Source organism: Sciurus vulgaris (genome assembly GCF_902686455.1).
Source record: "Sciurus vulgaris genome assembly, chromosome: 12".
Taxonomy (NCBI): Eukaryota; Metazoa; Chordata; class Mammalia; order Rodentia; family Sciuridae; genus Sciurus; species Sciurus vulgaris.
The window spans coordinates 18,840,864-18,865,864 of record NC_136473.1 but is presented as its reverse complement, the minus strand read 5'-3'; the positions used below and the strand labels follow the sequence as shown (position 1 = coordinate 18,865,864).

General features: G+C 34.6%; 1 protein-coding gene across 1 annotated transcript in view; it reads right to left on the bottom strand.

Annotated features, from left to right (window-relative positions):
- CDC123 (cell division cycle 123) overlaps positions 1-25,001 on the bottom strand; it is a 58,058-nt gene that overhangs the window by 11,839 nt on the left and 21,218 nt on the right. The window contains exons 5-10 of the mRNA XM_079106244.1: positions 20,965-21,060; positions 18,420-18,526; positions 7,373-7,421; positions 3,617-3,692; positions 2,007-2,129; positions 1,080-1,108 (exon numbers count right to left, since the gene is read on the bottom strand). Coding sequence (XP_078962370.1) covers positions 1,080-1,108; positions 2,007-2,129; positions 3,617-3,692; positions 7,373-7,421; positions 18,420-18,526; positions 20,965-21,060 — 480 coding nt within the window. The remainder of the gene's footprint in view (positions 1-1,079; positions 1,109-2,006; positions 2,130-3,616; positions 3,693-7,372; positions 7,422-18,419; positions 18,527-20,964; positions 21,061-25,001) is intronic.

Genomic DNA, 25,001 nt, shown 5'->3' with positions numbered 1-25,001 from the left:
ATATTAAAACTAGTACTACCATATACCATCTAGTATTCCACTCCTGGATACATATCCAAAGGAAATGAAGTCAGGATGCTGAGGGAGACATCAGCACTCCATGTTCACTGCAGGGCTATTCACAATAGCCAAGAAATGGAAGCAACCCAAGTGCCCATCAACTGATGAGTAAATAAAGAAAATGTGATACATATACACAATGAAATACTATTCAGCCATAAAAAGATATGAAAGCTTGTTATCTGTAATAATATGGATGGAAATGAAGATCCTCATGTTAAGTGAAATAAGCCAAGCACAGACAGACAAGAACCACATGACTTCCCCATATGTGATGCTTACCCTGATTTATATACTACATAATGTAAACAGGTACCAAAATATCACACAATGCCCTATGAACATGTATAATTTTTATGTTTCTTTATACCAGCTAAGAAACTAATTTAAATTTAAGAAATATTAAATTGATTAAGGGAAAAAGATCTTAAAATGTAAACTTAACCTCATTTTTAGTTTAAAGAGAAACGTGATTCAAATCATGCTAAGGATCTTTTAGTTGATTAAAAATAATTACCAAGGGTTGGGAATGTGGTTCAGTGATAGAACGCTTGCCTAGTATGTCTCGTGAGGCACTGGGTTTGATCCTCAGCACCACATACAAATAAATTTAAAAAGGTATCATGTCCATGTACAACAAAAAAATATTTTAAAAAATAATAATAATTACGAAAATATCTAACAAAAAAGTCCTGGCTGTTTAAGTATGCAAAATGAACTATTTATTTTAAGTAGGCCCACACCTCTGACTGAAGAATAAAATAGGGGTAGGGTGGACATTTCCTACATGTTTGATTAATAATCCCTAAACCTGCAGCATATAATTATTAAGACATTATGTCTCCTCATGTCAGGTATATTCTAAGGGAAAATTCTGGATCATTGTGAATTTCACACACCTCAGTTGGTTTGAGAATGCATTTTTTGAACAGAGGACCCTTAAAAATAAAAGCAGTGTACTGGCTTGCTTCTAAGACCAGTCCTCATTTTAGAACACATCAAATATAGTTTGTACTTACCCTACTGTCTCTGTATATATCGAAAACAACTGGAAAGGAGAAAAAACTCAATTATTAATTAATTAGTATTTTCATGATCTAAGCCTCAAGTGCATTTCATTACTAAATACAGAATGGACCTTGAGTATTTAGTGCTTCTAAATCTCAAAACTTCAAACATAAAAAGGTACTCTGCAATGTCTTAATTATATAAATAAGTATTTATATAATATTCTCTATCCCCAATTATAGAAATCCCTTATATTTAAAAATTCAAACAAAACAACAACATTGGGGTTGAAGTTATGGCTCAGTGGTAGAACGCTTGCCTGGCATCTGCAAAGCCCTGGATTTGGTACTTACACCACATTAAAGAAATAAGATAAAAGATCCATTGATAACTAAAAAATATTCTTAAAAAAATCAAGTCAACTAAATCACCACTGTATATAAACTAATCACACAGGAATGAGGGAAGTTGTCAACAAAAAAAGTACTCACGAAAGGAGCATCTGTCACTTATTTAAGGAATGACATGAGTAAAATTTATCATACAAAAGCATAAAATCTAATTAGGTTGATGGCATGATTCATTTTTTTGAAAATCAAGTCTGCCACAGAACCCAGTCTTGACAAGGAGGAAAAAAAGTAAAGCGTAGCAGATATAAATTTTAAGATGCATGGAAATTCTCTTACAATGTACTATGAATTCCAAAAAAACAACCCACAAATGTTTACTTTGTAATTGGTGCTATCTCTGATCATTCAAACACAGAATTTGGTTTCTGTAGATGGACCCTAAGAAACATTTGAACATCTAAAATGACTGGAGAGAGAGTGCCCCCAGTCCTCAAATCCATTTTTTTAAACTATGCACTTTGGTGGGATAAGGTTCAATAACATTATGTACTTTATTTCATTTCATTGGGTCAATTAAAAAATACTCACAATCTTCATCTAGGAATTTGTACTGTATGTGTTTCTTGAAAAAGTCTTGAATGCATCTGCAAATTTCTTCCTTTTGTTTGGAAATATGATCATAGTATTGTGTGTAGTCCCTCTGAGAAATACCTGACAAGAAAATATTTTATATTGTTACTATACAATATTCTTTAAAAAAAAAAAAAAAAAAGATGTGATTTAAAATTTTTTGAAAAAATCATCAAAGTAGGTCAGAGGTTCAATCAGATGAACACTGCAGTAAACATTATTCAACTGTCAATAGATGTATCCTAAAATCCCATACTGCCATACGTTCTTACTTCTGGAAATATTTTTTTGAGCACAATAGGAGAAACTTAGTTTCAAAAATGCTTGCTAAGTGAAAAATTAAAGTAACAATTTTAAGCCTACATACAGTCAACTGCTTTGATTTTTTTTTTCCAAGAAAGTTTCCAGAAATTAGTAATCTCTTCCACTTCTTGGTGAAAATTTAAAATATGCCTGCAATATTTGTATTTTATTTCACAGAAACAGTCTACTTTTCTTGTTTATACATGCTACTCAGACTTCACAAGCCTGGTATTTCAAGTTATGAAAAAGCAAATATTCCCCTTTTTCAAAGTGCCTTTGCTGATGATTCCAAACACACTTAAGAAATTCCTGCAATATGCTTAAGTCCCAAGGAAAAGGTGTCTGCTCTGAAAGAAGGGCTTCCAGTTCCTTCATCTTGTCTTTAGAACATTTATTCTGTAGTTTTTCCAGGAATATCTGACAACATGATAAATTTGAATGCCTCAAGTCTCCCTTCAGTTATGTTAATAAGCATCAACATCATATTCAACAAATAGGGTTGATTTGATTTTATTCAAATTACACTTCTCTTGGTTGATCATATCACTTCACAGGAAATGTGTACAACCAAAAATTTAAGAACAAATTATTTTCAATATTTAACTTGAATAAATCATAGCAAACATAATAATAACATGAGAGGAAAGAAAATGGGTGACTTTTAGAATAACTTACTTGTTTTCCCACATATTTTCCTTTGCTGGAATAATAAACAGTGTCCCAATAATAAAAGTTCAAAACCTCAGTTTTTTTCTGATACTTGCAATGATACTATGCAATTTATTGTTAGTAATACGAGAAAGTTTCAAACAGAAAGAAGGTACATTATACAATGTCAAATTGGGAATCATAATAACCACCACTTCCATCTCTGGAATCCAGACAGACATGATTAATCAACAATACTACCTTTTTCTGTGGAAACTGATTATGGGCTCAGGATCCTTGCCAGCATAGCATTCCAGAGAGTCAGTACCAATTGGGTAGAGGTGGCATCTGAAATTAAAACTGATTGATAACCCTGTCGTAATTACTGGAAATTTACTTCCATCAAAAGTTTGTCTTTTGATTTTATTTTTAGTTGATACATAATAACTGTATATTTTGAAGTACAGTGTGATGTTTTAAGACATATATACAATGTCTAATAATCAAATTAGTACACTATGGAATACTATTCAGCCATAAATAGAAAGAAATCCTGGCATTTATGGCAACATGGTTTTCTTCTTTTAAAGAATACTTTCGAAAGTACAAGAACTCACCAATAAGCTTGTTTTCCTTGACAAAACACCGGAACTCAGCCCCAGGAATTAATTCACACCATTTTCGGAGAACAAGCTATACACAAAGGAAAAAAATGTAACACAACTATGCGAGAAAGTCTAAAACAATTTCCTAACAAGACTATCTCTAACAATTGCTATGAAAAATGGTTAAAAGAAAGCGGGGCGGGGTGCATTGTCCATTCAGGGCAAGAGCTATAATCTATCATTCCAACAAGAAAGGGAAATCGCGCTGAAATTCTTCAGGATAAAATGTATCTTTGTCACATCATTCTGAGAGTTCTGACACAATACACAACAGCAAGGATAACCAAGTCAAATCTTATCACCACTGTGCTATAAGTTGCCCTGTAAGTCACATGTTCTCCATCCCTCCAGGAATATTAATAAATAAAATAATTTCAGGGCTGGGAGGTAGCCCAATGCTTGCTTAGCATAAACATTATATGTATAGGTGAATCCTAAAGTTTCACATTGCCATGCATTCTTACTTCTGAAAATAGTTTTTTTTTTTTTTTAATTTAGCATCAAGGAAAGAATTTAGTCATAAAAGGCTTATTATGTAAAGAATTAAAGTAGCAATTTTAAATTCATCCCTAATACTAAAAAACAGAGAAAAGTTGTCTACCTTAAGCAATATTTGGTAATTCTTACTCTAATAAAAACTTTAATAGATTTACCAGAAAGAATCATGACTTTCTCATTATTTTAAGTAAGCCACTCAACCAGTGGCTCAAGTAATAAATGTATCGTCTTACTGTAATTATTTAGTATATACACACTTTCATATACTATTGAATTCAACAACTTTAGAAACAGTACAGTTGACAAATGTATGCTTCTATTTCAGTCTTTGGAGACAACCATTCATATTCTTTGGCAACATTAACTGATAATAAATGACAGGCATTCCCACTTCCTTTATCCTGGACACACCTCTGGGTCCTTTGAGACCTGACAGAACTTGAATTATTCTAGGCACCAATCCCTGAACCCCCATGGGGGCTCAGTATCCTACTACTGTGCTTCCCACTGTCCCTTGTGCATAACCTTCTACACTAAGCTCGAATCATGCTGTCTTGTGACAATTTGATACAAATCTCTCTTCTCCATTAACTGACAAGATCCCTAAGGGTGAGGAAGCAGGTTTACTCATCTTTCTGCATAGCGGGTACATAAGAAATGTTTGCCAAGTAAAATGGCAAATGTGTAAGATAAGCAGCCCCTAAAAACCACAATATAAGAGAATTAATGACCTGGGAAAATGCTCATACCGTAAGTTTAAAGAAAGTTAACATATTATGCAAAATATTTACAAAGAGAGTTCACACACACACACACCCTCAAGAAAGGGAAGTTAAAAACCAAAATATTAATACTGAAAATATAACTGGGTAGTAGCTTCCTCATATTTTCTTATATTTAAAAACATCTGATAATAAGTTTATCTTCATAAAGGAAATTTTAAAAATTATGACTCAAATTTAAAATGAACTGATTTCATTTTTCATTAATGTGAACCTTTAAATAGCCTTGTATATGTCATTTAAAAGACCCTAATAATTAAATGAAGAATCTCGAACTAAAATACAGCATAGTTCTTATCTATTAAAAGTTGATACTGAGGTACATATGTATGCATGTGTATAAAATGGCAACAGCAATTTTTATTCAGCAACAACCAAGTGAAGCATAGTAACTTGGAGGAAATTTGCATAATGCCTACCAAAATGTATTTACAGGTAATACATACATTGTAGTTGATTTTTTTAAAACAGAAGGTTAAAAGGTGATTCTCTCTCCCACCCAGTCCTTCTTCCTCTATGGAGGAAACCAGTGTTATCAGTTTCTTGCCTATCTTTTCACAAGAATCCTATGAATACCTAAGTATTGCATATAGAGCCATTTAAAAAAATAGAGAGAGAGAGCATGTGATACATATAGGATTCTGTTCGCAACTTTTTTCTTTTTGTTGCTGGAAGAACATCATTTCCCTAGCTTTAAAAACTAGATTTTAAATCCTATGCATTATTATAATGATACTACAGTCCCCCAAAAGCAATTTTTATGGTTTAGATGTGAGGTGTTCCTGAAAGCTCATGTGTAAGACAATACAAGAAGGTTCAGAGAAGAAATGATTGGGTTATAACATTAACCTAATCAATGAACTGATCCCTGATGGGATTAACTCAGTGGTGGCTGAAGTAGTAGGGTGTGGCTAGAGAAGATGGGAATTGGGGAGGGGCTTTGGGATATATATTTGTATCTGGCAAGGGGAGATCTCTCTCTGCTTCCTAATCACCGTGTATGCTGCTTCCCTCTGCCACACTCTTCTGTCATGATGTTCTGCCTCACCTTGAGCCCCAAGGAATGGAGCTGGCCTTCTATGGACTAAGAACTCTGAACCCCTGAGCCCTCAAATAAACTTTTCCTCCTCTACAATTGTGCTGGTCAGGTCTTTTAGTCACAGCAGTGAGAGAGCTGACTAAAACAGCAATAAAAGAACAGATCACTGGTAAATAAATCTTGGAGATAAATGATGACATCTCAACAAGGATTATTCCTCAGAGAATGGCTAAAAAACAACAAAAAAAATTCCTCATTTTTTGTTCCCAGCACAAAATAATATGACATAACAGTGCTTTATAAGTAAATGTTTATTCAGCAAAATAGCAGATATGAACATATTACATAATGTTATAAAAGACTATGTAATAACTTGGGAAAATGTTCTCACTATGGTATAAAGTGAAAACACTTTAGTAGTGTGTAAAGATCACAATTACAGTGCATTAAGAAACACACTAAGAATATTCAATACAGTAAGTAGACTTTTTTTTTTTTGGTAGTGCTAGGAATGGAGCTGAGGGTCTCCCACATGCTAGGCAAGTGCTCTAGTACTGAACTACATCCCACTTCAGTAGGCAAATTTTGAGAGCATGTGTACATACAAGTGTTCAGAAGTAAACAGTGAAGTTCTAAAATCACTGAACTAATTCTAATTGGTATTATAAAGCCAAATAAAAGCATCTTGCAATTATGTAGCCAAGATAACCATCCTCTCTTCAACAAATTTTTCATTAAATACTTTATTTTGACAATGTGGGTACAAGAAGAACCAGAAGGGATGGTAAGTGAGAGCCTACCAGGGATGGAACCAACATTTAAAAAAAAAAGGTGTGTTCCAGGTTCACCCATGACTCTCAATGAGTTATTGGCTGCACTGAAGAACATGGCCCATTCCAGGGTGCCTGTGAATGTGTATACTTTCAAAGCTAGGAAACTATGGAATAAAATTTGGCATTTGTTGTGCTTAAAATCATGAAAAATTCTAATAAAGTTGTCTTACTCACTATTCTTTCATTCTTTCTTCAAATATATTTCCAAGATGAATGAACAATATTTTAAAAGTGTATAAAAGGGTGACTTCGCTTTCCTGGTATTTCTGGTTTAAAAAAACCAGGTTCATGTGAGTGAGGAGTACAAATTCTATAAGCTTGTGTACAGTGTATATATTTGGTATATATATATATATATATATATATATATATATTCTATTAGTAAATACATTCTTTTATATGTATCCTACATTTCATAAATTTAAAAATTCAATGATTCTCACTTCCTAGAGAAATTAATCCAAAAAATTTCATTCATTTAGGATTAAGTAGAAATTTTCAACACATCTTCATTTAGGATCATCAATGTCATCAAGGAAAAAGAAAAGTTTCTTACCCCATATTCCATACAAGGATCTGGAGAATCATCAGTACAATGAATAAATCTTTGGAGAGAAAAACAGCAATTGAATTTTTTAAACTGCTATCAGTTTATATACACACATTATTTATATTTAATGTGAGAGTTAGGTTTTACTAAAGTCATCCAAAAATAGGAGACAAATTCAAATCCAATGAACATGTATTAAGTATTATTTGATACTCTGCATTAGCCTAAGCACCCTAAGAAGTTACCTCATTTAACCCTCAAAACTTTATGAGCTCTTATAAAGAGCAAAGAAACTAAGACCCAAAAGAGTCCAAATATAGTGACCAAGCTGGGTCTATAACTCAAGCAGCCTAACTCCAGATTCTTAATAAAGGCAGGATGGAGCTCCCATTTTACACCCTCTCATTCATTTCATCTGGCTGAGTCAGGAGACAACCTACTGTACTTTGCCATTAATGTTACTTCTGCCATCTAAAGCCAACAAAGGTAATTTATTCCTTCTCCCTCATAACGTTTTAAAAAATTCTTGACAGAACTATTCAGTCCCCCATTAAGCTTCCCTCCTACAAAATGCTATCATGAACAATATTCCATATCATTTATTAAATGACTATCTATGCTAAAGACCCCAGGAGTGCTACAGTGAGTAAGATGGCTTTGTCCTTTAGGAGGTTAGTCTGGTGGAGAAAGCTAACAATTAGACAAAGAATTCAAAAGAGTGAGGAAAATAAAATACTCTGATAGCAGAAAGGAAGAACTGGATGGCTGTCTGCTGTGTGGGGGAGAGAGGGAAGATAGTCAAGAAGAGGTCCACATTTAAAACAGGGAAATGTGCTAAGATAGGGAGGGAAGTGAGAAATGTCATCTGGTATTCAAAGAACTGCAGGACATCTATACTCATGGGGTGTAGCACGCAAGAGTGGAATTGCTGAATGATGGAGTTGGATAGAAATTTTGGAGTAGGACACAGATCATGTACTGTTTACCAGCCTAGGGACAAGGGGAGACAAAGTCTCAATATGCGAGGGAGATCATTACATTTATGCATTAGAATGTCACTGTGTGGAATGATATTGGACAGTTTGGGGAAAGGGTGGCAATGTGAGGCAGAGAGACAGTGGAAGGCTTGTTCCGAGAGCCCTGGTGAGAGTGGAGGGGCTGATGAAGGCAATGCTGGCGTGGAGAAGGAGAGGCGTCACTGTCTAAAGGTATTTAGGTCATGTCAATATATCTTGATATCTGACTGAAAGGAAGAGAGGGGCTTTTTAATTTCCCTGAATACATGATTGAGAATTCTCTGTAATCATTATGCTTTACACTACAAACAATAACAATTTCAGTTTACTTGATTGGCTGAAATCCTGAGAAAACAGAGCATCTATTACCACTAATAACTGGGCACTGACTGATAAAAATCTACATTGCAAAAAAAGATATACATAGTGTTTTGTTAAAATACCAGTAGGTTTTCTCTATTAGTGGGCTTTATACACTGAACGCTTAATAAGCCAGGCACAATATGAGTCTTTTTACATTTGTATTCTCATTTAATTCTTCCACTAATCCTAAGAGGACAAGAATGTTATTACTATCTACAGTTACCACATAAGGATGCCAAGATTCAGAAAAGGTAGGCTAACAAGGAAGTGGGGAAAAGAGCACTGAACTATAGGCTGCAGGCTGCACTGTTTCTCTCAAGGATGGAGGTTCTATTAAAACTCTTTAATTTAAAAAAAAAAAAAAAAAAAAAAAAAAAAAACTCTTAGATTAAGTTAAAAAACAAGCCAGAACAAAACAAAGGCAACACAAATACCAGTGGGACTTTAAGCTCACTTTAGTATCATTGCTTAAAAAAACTAACAAACCCTACTAGTCACCAAACCTTATTTCCATAATATAAAATGGATCTTCTAAAATACCAGTGTATGATGAACCTTCTGTTTTATACATTTGAACACATACTGGTGCTATTTTAAAACCTCATTTTTCTCTGGAAAATAAAAATTCCTTGTTTCAAATCAAACTAATTTAAAGGTACGCTACCCAGAGGAGTTAAAATCTAAAACTAGAAAACTAGCTTTAGATACATTTAAAATTTGTTAAATAAAAATTAATCTCCTAGGTTGTTTTATGTTAATCAAAATTAAGGTCATGAACTGTCAGATTAATAAAAGCTAACATAATTATTTTATCCTTAAGGAAATCTATCCTTTCCCCCAAGATCAGCAGAATGATAAGCATTAAGAATGTTTCTAGAACTCTACACTGTAACATTTTCTGTCATTTAAGAAAACTACATTTGGACACACAGCAACTATGAAGATAAGTGAAATATTCTGGATGAGATAAACTACATCAAGGAGAAAATTTAAATGTTTCAATAAGTATAAGAAAACACTGGCAGAGAAATTTCAAAACTCAAAATCATGGGCTATTTAACTAGCATACAGGCGGAGCATCCTAATCCAAGAAGCAGAAATCTGAAATGCTCCAAAATCCAATACTGTATGAGAACCAACATGACATCAAAGTGGAAAGGTTCACAACTCACTTCATGTGACAGGTCACAGTCTAAACACAGGTATACTAAAAATACTATAAAGATATGTATAAGGTGTTTATGAACCATAAATGAATTTAATGTTTAGACATGGGTTCTATCCCTGAGATCTCTGTTGTGAATTTGCAAATATTCCCAAAAAATCTGAAAAAAATCTTAAATTCAAAACACTTTTGGTCCCAAGCATTTCAGATAAGATCAATCTGTATGCTTACAAAAAAGTCAATTAACTTCTCTGGATGGTTCTTGGTGTCTCAACAGTAAATGATAGATGGAATTAGGTGATTTCTAAAGTTCTTTTTGCAGGCAATTAGGCCTCCTTTTCTTCTCTGCCTTTGTGGTTGGTAAACCACTTATTACTCCCTAAATCTCCTTTTTAAATTCTAAGTGAAAAATGTGTTAAAAATCTGCACAGTATTTTATGAGGGACAAAAGTTGTGTGGTAAAAGAATTATTTATAAAAGAAAAAATGTTTATGATCAGTATGCTTTTTCTTTTTCTCTTTTTTGTTTGGTGCTAGGGATTGAACCAAGGGCTTTCTGCAAGTAAAATACGAGCTCTACCACTGAGGTACAACCCCAGCTCCATGAAGTCAATTTAAGTTTACTTTAAAACTTAATATTATGGTTTCCAACCAATCACGAGTTCATTATCAAGATAAAATTAAACTAATTCCTATATTTTCCTTTTAAATGTACCTAAAAGATAAAGGGAGAAAGGAAGAAACAACAAAGGAATTAGCTTAAGCAAAATAACATGATAATGTCTTAATGATTACTGTAATAACAGAACTCTAACCATACTGTTTTAAAATGTAATTTTAATTAGGTGGGTGCCAAATTTTTATAAATCTGATAAATGAGGATAATTTCTTATTAACCTATTATTCTATAAAGAAAAAGGTAAAACAAAAACAAGGTAGATTAGGTTCTATACTTACTTGTTATAAAAATATGAAAGTGGAAAAAACTAAAAGAAGCAATTCCAAGATATGGGTTTTCATTATCTAATTTTTTAAAAATGTTTTTACGTTCCTACAAATACTGATTTCAATCCTTGGTTAATCCTCATATTGCTACTTAAAAATAAGTACACATTTTATGGGTTGAGGATATAGTTCAGTGGTATGGCTCTTGTCAAATACATGTGAGGCCCTTGGCTCAATTCCCAGCACCATGCAAAAAAATAAAAGTACAGATTTTAATACATATACATTTGCTTTCTATCATCCTATAACATTATTTTAAAAGCTTAGTTGGTTTAACATTTATTATTTTAAAAACTTGACTAGTATTAGAAGGTAGAAAATATATGGTATAGAAGAGATTATTGCACAAGGCCTTATTAAGATGATTAGCCAGATGGCCAAGTAGCCTTCCTGAAAAGAGAGGAAAGTGCTGAGCCATCTAGCTAAGACTGAATACAAAGGTCAGCAAGAACATTTTCAGGAGCTCAGGTGAAATACTGCAAACAACATTGCATGTGAATATTTCAATTCCATTTATACTCTTGGGGAGGTGGGTTTGCTTAAAAAAAAAAAAATCCACTTCTAAAATATTTTCCTGGGTTAGTCAGTATTTTGTACTAATTTGGAAGATTTCTTTAATTAAAAATTTCAAGATGATATCAACAAAAAGTAGTATTAAACCAAAGTCACTAATTTACAGTCTACATCAAAAGGATACTCCTATGTGTCATTCTAAACTACTAATTCTAGGCAGAATAATTATAGTTACTCTAGCTAGTCATGAAATCCCTAAAATAACACAACTGTTAAAAAATAAGTGTTAGATAATCTACAATGTAAATTATAAACTAGATGAACTCCCAGATAAAACAAAAAAGATTTTAGTTTGAAGAAAACAAAAGCAAAATCTCAAAGATCTGCTTTGATGAGAGCTACTATGAAATTATGCCAGCACATTATTAACATGTTTTGAAATTAGTTAATAGGAATTTTGGAGAGCAATGTTCTACATCCAAATTTTAAAAATAGAGAAGAAAAGAATCTAACCCCAAACTAAAAGTAATAAGCTTACTTATTACTAATGATTAAGAGGAGTACTTTAGTTAGCTTTTCCAAAAGTCCTTGTGACCAAACACCTGAGACAACAACAATTTAGAGGAAGAAAAGTTTATCTGGGGCTGTTTCGAGATCTTAGTCTATCGATGGCCGACTTCCTTGCTCTGGATGAAAGGTGAGGCAGCACATCATGAGGTAAAGGCCCAGTGGAGAAAAGCTGCTCAGCTCATCGGGTGGGCTGGGTGGGGGTAAGGAAGCAGAGAGAAAGAAGGGAAGAGGCCACGGGGAAGATGCATCCTTCTAGAGAATGCCCCCAAGTGACCCACCTCCTCCCGCTGTGACCCACCTGCCAACAGTTACCACCCAGTTAGTCCAATCAAACTAGGAAGGACTGATTATGTTACAGCTCTCGCAAGCTAATCATTTCACTTCTAAATATTCTTGCATTAAGAGGAGCTTTTGAGAGACACCTCATATCCAAACTATAACAAGGAGTGTCATTTCTCCTTTTATGCCTACTCAAGCTCCTTCCTAAATCATTCCCTCACCTTAAACAAGACTGTTTCTGTCGACCAAATGCTCTTCCTATAAAAAGGCATATTTATTATGTCCTAAACATGTTGTGAGACTGACATGCTTTTTTCTGAAAACTTCATTACTATAATCAACAGTTTTCATTGTGCTATTTCAAAGACTTCACACCCTGGAAGAGGACAAATGTCAAAATAGCTGGTGATGAGGATGCATGTTCAGGACTATGGGACTTGGAAAGCATGGATGATCAGGAAAACAGGGATGCAGATTATGAAAAAATAAAGTGGAGTGTGTCCTCTGCTAGGCTATAAGGAAAGAGAGAGAAAGATGAGAAGGACACGTGTTTATGTTCTATGATGGCTGTGCTTTGATTAAGAAGTATATTTTGCCAGAATAAGGTAGATGGAGGTGGACATGAGAGGCTATTCTAGTGGAAAGCAATGAGTTGAAGATGAGCCCTATATACTGGGACAAGGGGTGACATTCTAGTGTTGGTGATATGATTTACACTATTACCTATTCCAATGGTGTGACTTGCTCTCAAACTTGGGCCAGTGTGGTAGGAGAATCATAGTAATTAGTATATATGAGAATAATCTCTATGAATTTATTACAGACAACTTAGATATTACCTAAATCTGATGATAAATTCATCATTTTAAAAGAAATGAATTTGAAAAATTATAGGGTACAAGATTCTAGTAGATCCAGGTCCATTTATTCACGGCTGCAGACTGCTGCTAAACTTCAGGGTTATAGTAGTTCCCTCCCATCTGCAATTTCAGTTTCCTATGATCATGGTCATTTATAAAAATATAAAGTGAAAAATTTCTAAGTTTTAAATTAAGTGCCACTCTGAGCATAAGATAAAAATCTTATGCTGTTCTGGTCCATCCTGCCCAGGATATGAAGCATCCTTCCTCTGTCTACTGTTTCCACGAGACAAATGCCACCCACCTGTTGTAGACACTTGGTTAGTTGTCTTGGTTATCAGGTCAACTGTCACAGTATTACAATGTTTATGCTGAAGTAACCCTTATTTTACTTAATAATGACCCAGCAGTGCAAAATTGATGCTGGTAATTCAGATATTCCAAAGAGAAGTTATAAAGTGCTCCCCTTAAGTGAAAGGTGAAAATTTAACATGGGTATGTATGTATAGCAAAAACAACACAGTCTCTATAGTTTGGTAGTAATGATAATTTCAAGTACCCACTGGAGGGACATATCCCCTGAAAATTAAGAAGGATTACTTTAATCACTAGTGTGGTAATGATCTTTTTTGTGGGGATCGGGGGGTGTTACTGGGGACTGAACTCAGGGGCACTCAACCACTGAGCCACATCCCCTGTCCTATTTTGTATTTTATTTAGAGACAGGGTCTCATTGAGTTGCTTAGCACCTCACTTTTGCTGAGGCTGGCTTTGAACTTGCAATTCTCCTGCCTCAACCTCCCAAGCTGCTGGGATTACAAGTGTGTGCTACCATGCCCAGTGTTTTTGTGATAATCTTAAGGAAAAAAGTCTAAAAATTATATTGAGTGTAACTGAACTTAAATTACTAAGACAAGTGAAATTCCCTGATCTCTAGTCATTCTATTTCTCCTCAGGCATGAAACTATCAGAGAAACAATGAATAGAATTAGTTTTTCACCTACTCAGCCCTTTCTTCTAAATGACAAGTGAATAAGAATTTTTTTCTCGCTCTGGCCTACTAAAGTGACACCTAATCAATAAAAAAATTAATGAAAGCAGCCTTGTGATTTAATAAGTTTAATCAAATTTAGAATATTTATACTTGGACAAAGAATATAGTCAACAAAGATAATGCAGACTGTTATATGTTACATTTCAACCTCTATTTTTTAAAGCTTTTTGTCTAGAGTAACCATTTAAGGAATAGGAAAAATAAAACCACTTAATATTTTATAGCAAATTACAGCTGTGGCAGACACTGATAATTGGCTCTATTGTTGTTCCCCATTTCCAACCTTGCTAACAGAATCTGAATTGTCTGGACACTGGAAACACCTGTGCTTCCTGATGACCTCCTGGTATAGTTTGGACCTTAAATGTCCCCCCAAAAGCCCATATGGTAAAGGCTTGGTTCCCAGCCCATGGTGTTACTACAAGGTGAGGGAACCTTTAGTAAATGGAGCCTACTAGAAGGAAGTTAGGTCACTGGGAGTATGCCTTTGAAGGGGATACTGGGATCCTGGCTCTTTCCTGCCTTTCTCTTTGCTTCCTGATTGCCATTAGAAGAATAAGCCTCCTCAACAATGTGCTCCTACTATAGCGAACCATGTTGCCATAGGCCCAAAAGAAACAGCCAACAAATAATGGAAGGAAACTTCTGAAATGAAACACCAAAATAAAATTTTCCTCCTTATAAATTTATCTTGGTTATTTTGTTACTTAGGGAAAGTTGACTAACATACCTCCCTATTCCCAGGGATACATCTGTTGATTAACTTAAGCAGTCCTCAGGGCATGAACCTGGACCAGCAGCATCAATATCACTCAGGAACAAGTTAGAAATGATATGGTTGGGCCCCACTCCAGGAATCAGAAACTAGGAATGGGGCCCAGAAATCAGTGCTTCATCAAACTCTCCTGATGATTCTGATGCATTCTAATATTTGAGAACCCCTGTTCTCAATGGTCATGCATTCTCTTTCCTCTGCCAGTTCTTGGATTAGACTGAATAACTGTGTCGCCAGTGAGGCTTGAGAGAAGTCTCCTGGGAAGCTTCCAGGAGTGCTTTACTTGTTCACATAAAGAAATGAATCAGAAGAGATAAACTTTTCTATTTTCCATACAGATATTGTCATGTCTTCATGTGATGGATACTTTCAACTGTGGCAGCAATCTTGTGACCAACAGGTGATAAGCCCAAAGAACAAGCCAATAAGCCAGGGGTGGCAGAGAGGAAAGTCTGAAAGTCTTTACCTGGTGACTTTGGTGGCTGCTGAATTAATTAAAAATACAGTCTCCAAGCTCCTTGTTAAATAATATATTTTTTAATTAACCAGATTTATTTATTTTTATTGTTTGCAATGTTGGCTATTAAACCCAGGGCTTCATGCATGCTAAGCAAGCACTTTACCACTGAACTACATACACTACTCCTGGTCAAATGATATACTCTTTAAACCCCATGTGTGCAAGCTATCTTCAGTTGGCCTTTTGTTACCTTGCAATTTGACCATATCTTTGTTTCTTTAGTTAAGTCTCAAAATAGTACAAACAAAATAATCTTATTTTTATAATACTATATGATATTATGTATAACTGTATAATATTCAGTGATAGTGCATTCTATATTTTAATTGGAAGCATTTTGAAAATAACCTATAACAATTAACTGAAAGTACAAAGAACTTTTAGAATTAGGTTACTGAAATTATATTTTGGTTTTGTGGAACAAATCGACTGTGAGACCTTGAACCAATTACTAAACATACGTAGTCCTCAGTTTACTAATCTGTACAAGAAAAGGATTAGAGTAAATCACTGATATGACCCTATCTGATCTAAAAAATTAAACTTCTTTTTTGTGTGTGGTGCTGGGAATCAAACCCTAGGGCTCACACATGCTAGGCAAGCACTCTAGAACTGGGCTATATTAAGAGTTTTAATCTTTAAGAGCTTTATGACAAGGTATTGTGTCAAAAGTTCATTGTTTTTTTCCCCCAGTGCTGGGATTGAAACCAGGACTTTGAACATGCTAAAAGCAAGTGCTCTACCACTGAGTTGCATCCTTGGCTCCCAAAGTGCATCTTCAACAAGTTCTACCAATAAGGAATTTTAAAGTGATGCTAACTCTTACTATTATGCAACTGGCTTACCAATTGCTATGCAACTGACTACCAACAAATATTTCTAGAAAAGGGTGACATATTAGTGATACCTACCTAAAAGGCTAAAAGCTTGGTGCTCAGTATTTGTTCCTGTCAACTGCCAACTGTTTACACTAGAAGAAGAAGGGCCTTTTCTGGGTAAACACTCTAAATCCAAGACCTCAAATTCACTTGCTGAGTTAACTTCCTTCTCATGCAAAAGTCAAAAAGTACAAAATGCAAAACAACTCACTGGTATTTCTACCATTCACTGGAACATCAGTCAAATTAAGACAAAAAGGAAGAAGAGGGTTAAGTGGAAATAGATCTCTAAATTGCAAAGCTGAGTTAAAAAGCAATTGGCCTCAGAATTAAAGTGATTTATAATGGTTTTTAGAAAGGTACTCTTGCTATTACTAGTATTAAAGGTATATAAAAGATGAATTAACAGTGCAGAATAATTTTAATGTAATATATTTCAGGGCCTCTCTACTTAAAGCATTAACTGTCAAAAGCTTTACAACCAAAAGACATGACTTTCTTCTAATCAGAGGGCATCTCCTAAAAGGAAAATGCTACTGCGTTATTACTGAACAAGGACTACCAACCCCTAAAGTGCATGTGCCAACACAACCATAAAAGGCTGACAACTAAGTGTCAAAACAACAGAGCTGGGCGAGCTGGCACACGCCTGTAATTCCAGTGGCTCAGGAGGCTAAGGCAGGAGTATCGTGAGTTCAAAGCCAGTCTCAACAACTTAGTGAGGCCCTAAGCAACTCAATGAGACTGTCTCTAAATAAAATACTAAATAGGGCTGGGGATGTGGCCAATGGTTAAGTGACCCTGAGTTCAATCTCTGGTACCAAAAAAAAAAAAAACCCAGAAATACCAGTATAGGTAAAGCCTGTTCCCTCCAGCCTACCCCACCCTACCCTGTGCTGGGGACTAAACGCAGGGTCTCACACATGCTAAGCACATTATCACCTAGCTACACCCCCAGCTCCTAAAATCCTTTTATAAGTGTGCAAGACAACCATGCCCATTAATGATTCCATAACTTTTTTTTCTCTAATTAATATTATAATTACATGCCCAAGATACAAAACTCAGATACAACAAAGCTCACTAAGCAAAGTTATTTATTCATGCCAAGTTCCTTTTCAGAAAAGGATGTAAGGCTGAAACAGAGTGAACTATTATGGAAAACTCAAATGAATGGGTAGGAAAGAAGTAGCATACATATGCAATATTTTTCCCCTTATTTTCCTGTTAAACTTCTAGATTTTAAGGTATCTTTTATTTTAAAGGCCAGTTTAAAGATTAGTTTGAGATAACTGCTGTAAGACAGAGAGGAAGAGAAGCCTAGAAAAATAACTGCACAGAGCAACTACAGCTCAACAGCGCAGGTGTTCTGTTCACCTATAATGCAGACAGCACAAGATCAAGTTCTTTAGCTATAGCATGACTGGCAAAGGAAGGAAACAGCAATTCCACTTTTGAAATTTATCTTAAAAAATTAGGGAAGCACACAAAGATTTAACTTAAAAATATTTACTGCAGAACTTTTCAGAAGAAAAGGATTGGTCAAACACATCATGCCACTGCTATTCAGAGACATATAATTAAGGTAATAAAAAATAATGAAGAATTAAGTTTTTAAAGACATGCAAAGATGTCACTATGTGCTGGTAAGTGCAAATTCAGCCCACTAAGCAAGATGAATTATAGGATACCATTTAAATGCACAGACACTGGAAGTATATAGAGCCAATTATGATGATTCATGAGTAATTTTATATTTTCTGCTTTTGTTTAGCTACAGTTCCTAATTTTGCTTTTCTATGATAAACATATATCAGTTTTATAATAGGAAAAAAGTACTAAAATATTTAATGTGCAAATACACAGAAAGTTCTTTATATTTAGAAAAATCCACTATATAAGCCTTTATTATAAAAGGAAAAGAAAGGTATGTTTTAATAGGTAATTTTGGGAATATAAAAGACTTTGTTACATAGAACTGTTGTTTATAATTGTATTAGAACTAATGGAGTTTTACCAATAGAAAAATCTGACACTGAGGGAATGAGATGCTTACGGTTGAGTGAAGTCACGAGTGATGAAATCAGAACTCTTGAAAAGTAGAAAGATGTCACTGAGGGTTTTACACTTCAGAGAACTATTCATTGCTATCCAGTACGCATCCTAAATAATAAAGCACATGTGATTTAGTACATATTCCATGATACCTGCTCTAGTAAAAAAGTCTATAAATCTTAGCAATACAGTCAAATGTCAAATTATACTTCTCTACAAGAAAGGGCGTGAGCATTGCAGGATAGATTCTTAGTTACAATCCAATCACTGAGCTGGTCTGGTCCCTACACTTTCTCAGGGCCCAGGCACTTTCCAATGTTCTCCTTGTGATGATGGAATTAAGGGGGAAATCAAATATCAGATGCACACTTTAGCTAAAAGAGTAACACGGTAAACAAACAGTCTGACCAGTTACTCTCCAAGAATAAAAGAGATCATGTCCCTTCTCCTGGCTCAAGAGTGACAGTCAAACATCAGAACTTGAAGTAATAAGATCCTTGTCCATAGGAGGGAAGGTAGAAGATATGTGGAACCATTACAACTTTAAATGGTGAATATCTCAAACACGTCAACCAAAAAAGGAAGAACAGCAGGCACATGCCTAAAAAGTAATATTATAATTAATTTAAAAAACACACCTTTTTTTTTCTTTTTTTCTTTTTGGTACCATGGATTGAACTCAGGGGCACTCGACCACTGAGCCACATCCCCAGTCCTATTTTGCCTTTTATTTAGAGACAGGGTACACTGAATTGCTTAGTGCCTTGTTTTGCTGAGGCTGGCTCTGAACTCAAGATCCTCCTGCCTCAGTCTCTGGAGCCACTGGGATTACAGGCGTGCACCACTGCCTCTGGCAAACACACCTCTTATAGGTAAGATCAGAAGTAGTGAGCCAAATACATTTGAGAAAACAAATAATCATCAAAAAATTAAAAAGTTATCATACTACATGGAAGAAAACACTGGTGTGTAGAAGGAACTCAATAAACAACAAATAAATGAAAAAATGAATAAAATCACAAATAATCTTTCCACCTTAAGTGAAAAGTCCAAATCCAGTTCAGTAGAAAACAATGATTAAAAATATTGCTTGTACAGATGAAAAGTTGACTGTGAGGAACGACAAATGAGTTCAATAATTTTGTATATTATAATATACAGTATTGTATTTTATTTACAATAACCTATTTCTTTAATAACTTTTTTGGGGGAGGTGGGTACCAGGCACTGAACCCAGAGGGGCTTTCCCACTGAGCCATATCCCCAGAAATTTTTTTTCTTTTTCTTTTTTTTTTTTTTGAGACAGGGCCTCACTAAGTTGCTGAGACTGGCTTTGAACTAGGAGACCTTCTGCCTCAGCCTCCCAAGCCACTGGAATTACAGGCATGTGCCACCGCACCCAGTCAATAAATAACTTCTTTAAAATTTCTCCCAATAAAAAAGATAATGATTAAAAATAGTATGTTGAACACATATTTAACTCCACTGAAACAAGTATATATAAAAGCAAATTGTGCAGCTGAATAAACAAGGCAATTATCAACTCCAAGGAAGATAAAATATTGAATAAGAAAACATAAGTAATCATAGTATAGTATATACCAGATGTGTACATGGTTTTTGCATAATCATAGTAAATGGAAACACTGAATGCTGATCTAACCATCAGATAGAACTATAACAGGCACAGTGGAACAGGAAGTAAAGGGGATAAGATATGAAAGAGCTGAGTCTTCCAAGTAAGAAGCCAATAATAAATATCTAAAACAGAAAATCAAGAAAGATAGGTAAGTATGTACTAAAATACTTGAAAGTGGTTGCTTTGAGGAAGAGGAAATGAAGTAAAACAGGTAAAGGACCTGCTGATTTTTGTGGCAAACTTCTGTATCTACTTGAAAATTTTAAACTATATACACATATAACTAATTATAAAAGTAAAAATAAAAATTAAATTAGTACAAGTTACTCATTTTAGAATTAAAAAAGAAAGGTGCATAAGATGATTTTTGAAAATGCAAGTAACTCTTTAATTTCTTAAATGACCTTTACCAACATGAAATTATTTTCTATTAGGTTTTAAAAAATAAGAACATTTTCCCGCAGGTCTTAACCTCTACAAAAATCTTTTTAATGGAGTGTTAACATAAGAAAACACAATTTAAGAAAATACCAGTTGATTTCTCAAACCACTCTATTTCTACATCTTGTAGCCTTTTGATTATTACTTTGCAATGAACAAAATTTTCTCTGTCAAACAGCTTAAATTTTAAAAAGGGCAAAGAATAAACTTCCTCAGAATTCTAGAATAAGCAACAACTTCAGAGGTCAAAACTGCCTTTTGACGTAATGTATAGTATTTCACAAACCCAGGAAAGTATACAACAAAATCAAGAAAATAAAATAACAGAGAAAAATAATAAATAAATTCCATACTATTTTCCCTAAAATTAGGAATATAATTAATATCTCTTCGAGGATATAAAAATCAAATGAATAGCAAAGCAAAGACTATTCAAGCCATAAGAGATTTACTTATGTGTTCCTACCCTTGGAGCACTCCAGTTAAGCTTAGGAAAGACACTGCCCCCCAGAGAATTGATAGCTTCCTGGACTTTAGTGGCAAACTCAGGAAATTCTGGTGCCTAGAGAAAAAGAAGAAATCATTGGGGCAAGTTTATATCATCACAGTAAACATGGAAAATATCATCAAAATCTCAAGGTACAGTGTAAGGTGTCAAAAACAGAATGTAGAATACAAATTACCATCCAAACTTCAGAACTCAATAAAATTAAATTAGTGATCAAATGTATTTACCAGAAAGAGAAATAACAAATTTCTCAAATGGCACTTTCCAAAACAATCAAAACCCACAAATATTGGGGTTGGTGCCATGGCTCTGTGGCAGAGCACATGCTTAGCACACATTAGGCACTGGGTTTGATCTCTAGTACCACATAAAAATAAACAAATGAAATAAATGCATGCTGCAGAACTACAAAAAAATTTTAAACCCACAAATCTAAAAACTCAGACTAGGTAACTGGGATTTAAGAATGAAAGAATGGTTCTTTCTGTACACCTACATAAAACAGTATTTACTAAATGAAGTGACAGGAATGTCACTGGTATATACACTCCAGTTCTCAGAAATAACACCCCATACTTAAAAGGCCAGAAGCTTTCCATCAGCAAAAGGTCTTTGAACATACCTCCAAAAGGCTTTATAAGAATAAAAAATAAATGATGTGGAAAATTGTATTTAAACACTGCTATTTCCAGACAGATTTTAATGTCAGCAAAACTCAAAAGCAGGACCTTGGTCAATTAAAATGGTTTTTGATTTCTGGTTGATTCAAAAGCACGTATTTTAGAGGCTGGAGCTGTGGCTCAGTGGTAGAGTACTTGCCTAGCATGTGTGAGGTAAAAATAAATGAATAAAATAAAGGTCTATCAACATCTAAAACGTAAAAAAAAAAAAAAAAAAAAAAAAAAAAAACCCAAAAGATTATATTTCATATACATAAGTGATCAAAATATTACACATATTCATTTGGACCAGGAAGCTAAAATATTGTTGTTGAACAGGAATTTAGACTTGACTGTCAGTGTGTCCTTCCTGGAGTTTTCTCACACAGGAGTTCAAGGATACAAACTGGACAAAAAAGGAACATTAAGAGAGGTGGAAGTGGAACTTTCAGGAGGGACAAAACACAAAAATATTAACCTAGATTCTCCACATAATCATTTTATCCCTACACAGGGGGTTGCTGCCCCCTATTGGGCATCTGTAAGTTCTGGGGGAAAAAATCCAGTATCAATTTTCATAAGGAAAAAAAGTTAGACTAGGTCTAGAATTAACTACATACTCTAAAACTAAGTGAAATGGTTGGTGTAGATCCTCCCAAGATCTAGCCTAGCTATGAGAGAGAAGAAACTGATAGATAAGAATCTGGAAACAGACAAAAGAAATAATTTTTTTTTAAATGGTAGTATTTCTCCAAATGAGAAACGTTTGGTTTTTGTTGTTTGATGCTGGGGATCAAACCCAGGCCCTTGCACATGCTAGGCTAACACTTTACCCCCAGCCCTAGGAAGAATTTTAAGCAAAAGGCTAATGAATCAAGAAGAGAGAACTTAAGGCCCGATTAATCTATCTTTATGCTACAGGTAAATCTGACCTCTAGAATATTTACAATTGTATCTTTTAAGTACTTCATAGGCTATCTCTGTATCTAGTTTCCATTAGACTACTTCTTCAGCGTAGATACATGAAATTAGTATAGAGAGGCTTCTGAAGTGAGTAACTGAATTAAGGGTCCTTTATTTTCCATTCAACTCTCCCCATCAAAAGGAATTATGGTTTATGTCAGGTCAATAATTTGAAGCTGCTAATCTGGCTCCCCTACAGCTTTACTAATAAAAATCAATTATACAAGATTTGTATTAGCAATATTTCCTATAAGTAGAAGAGTTACACAAATTTTACAACATGAAGAAATTCAACTTTCAAAGACAAAATATATCCCATGAAACTTGACATCTAAGGATTGCTTTATATTCATGTATTACATTTTAAAGGATGTAATCATTTCCCTCAAATCTTCAAAATTACTCAACTTGAAATTATATCAGAAAAATTCTAAACAAATATAAATTATAAAATGCACATATATAATAGACTCTTCTGGATCATCAGATTCTAGCTATCTATATCTGTGAACTATTTTACAACTTTATAAATTATAGGTAACGGATAAAGATGTGAGCTTATTCTTGTGTTTATGCAATTTCTATTTTGTCTGGAAAAGATCCAACTGTCTTCTAAGATCACTCTGGAGAGAGGCAAAACCAGTTTTGCCTCACTTCCATGTTCATTTCAATATTCTTGATGTATAAATGTCTTTGGGTTCTCTTTTTTTAAATTTTTTTTTAGCTGTATATGGACACAATGCCTTTTATTTTTTTATGTGGTGCTCACATGTGCCAGGCAAGTGCTATACCACTGAGCTACAACTCCAGGCCGTGGGTTCTCTTTTAAACATTTGTCTGGCTCCCTCATAAGCAAAACAAAATCTTTAAAATGTGTTAAAGAGTTTTATATCTGTATTGGAATCATGATTTCACTTTTCTGAAAATCACCCATAAAAAGACTTAATAGGATTTTTTTAAGAACACAACTCAGTAGTCTTTTTGGGGGGATGAGGGGACAGGGTGGTAACAAGAGATTGGACCCAGGCCCTGAGCACACTAGACAGGTGCTTTACCATTGAGCTAGCCAACAATTAGCCAATTTCAAACATGCATGAGATGTTAGTTGCCTGAGGGAAATTCCCACTGAAGTAGGATAAACTCCACTCTTCATCTGATATCCTTGGACTTTCTAAGATCTGTATCCCTCCTAATCCTTCCCTATCTTCCCATAGGCAACTATCATTAGAAAATTAGGGTGAATTCTTCCATATTCATGATTGTATATGTGCTTAACTATAAAACATGGCATTTAAATTTTACATATATGCTATTCTTCACAAAGTACAGTTTAAGCAACTTAATATTTCTGGTGCATTGGGATTGAACCCAGGATGCTCTCTACCAACTTATTTTTTTTAGTTCACCATTGTGTTTGATATTTCAATTTTCCCCATTTTTAACTGACTGCTTTGCACCTATACTAATGGACAACTCACCAGTGAACAATACTTTATAGATTCTCCCACTCTAGGTTCTGGTTCAAATTTTTCCTCTTAGGAGTGTTCCACCATGAATGTTCCCCCTGCCAAACTCCATCTAATTCAATCCAGTGAAACCCAACCACTTTTAAATATTATAACTTTTTAGTTTTAAATAACTTCAAACTCTCAGAAATCGAAGTGTACCAAGTGTCTGTCTACTCTTCACCCAAACTCCCCATTTTACCACACCCACTTTATCATTCCCCATCTCCTATCTATGCATGTATCTATTTATTTACATACATATAACAGACATTTTCCCCACACTGCTTTAGAATAAGTTGCAGTCATTAAGCTTTTTACCCCTAAATACTTCATTGTATATTTCCTAGAAAGCAGTTTTAACATTCTCTTGCACAACATAGTAAAATGATCAAAATCAGAGAGCTAAGATGGATAGGATGCAATACCATTAACCTGATCTATAGATCATATATGAAATTTTCCAACTGCCCTAATAATGTCTTTTAAGGCAAAAAAAAAAAAAAAAAAAAAAAAAAAAAAAAACCAAAAAAACAGAACTTTTGCAGGGGTTCAGGACTCAATCTACCTTCAAGCATCATATTTAGGTGTCATGCTTTTTTAATATCCTTTAATCTGTAAGAGCTATACTCTCTGTGGTTCTTACTGTTCATGACCTTGAACCAAGGGGCACTTAAACGCTGAGCCATGTCCCCAGCCCCAGATAGGGCCTTGCTAAGTTGCTGAGACTGGCTTTGAACTTGTGATCCTCCTGCCTTAGCATCCCAAACTGCTGGGATTACAGGCGTGCACCACCGTGCCCAGCTGACCTTCAGTTCTGAAGAGTACATACAGGGCAGTCATTCTACATAATTTCTAAAAGCTTGGG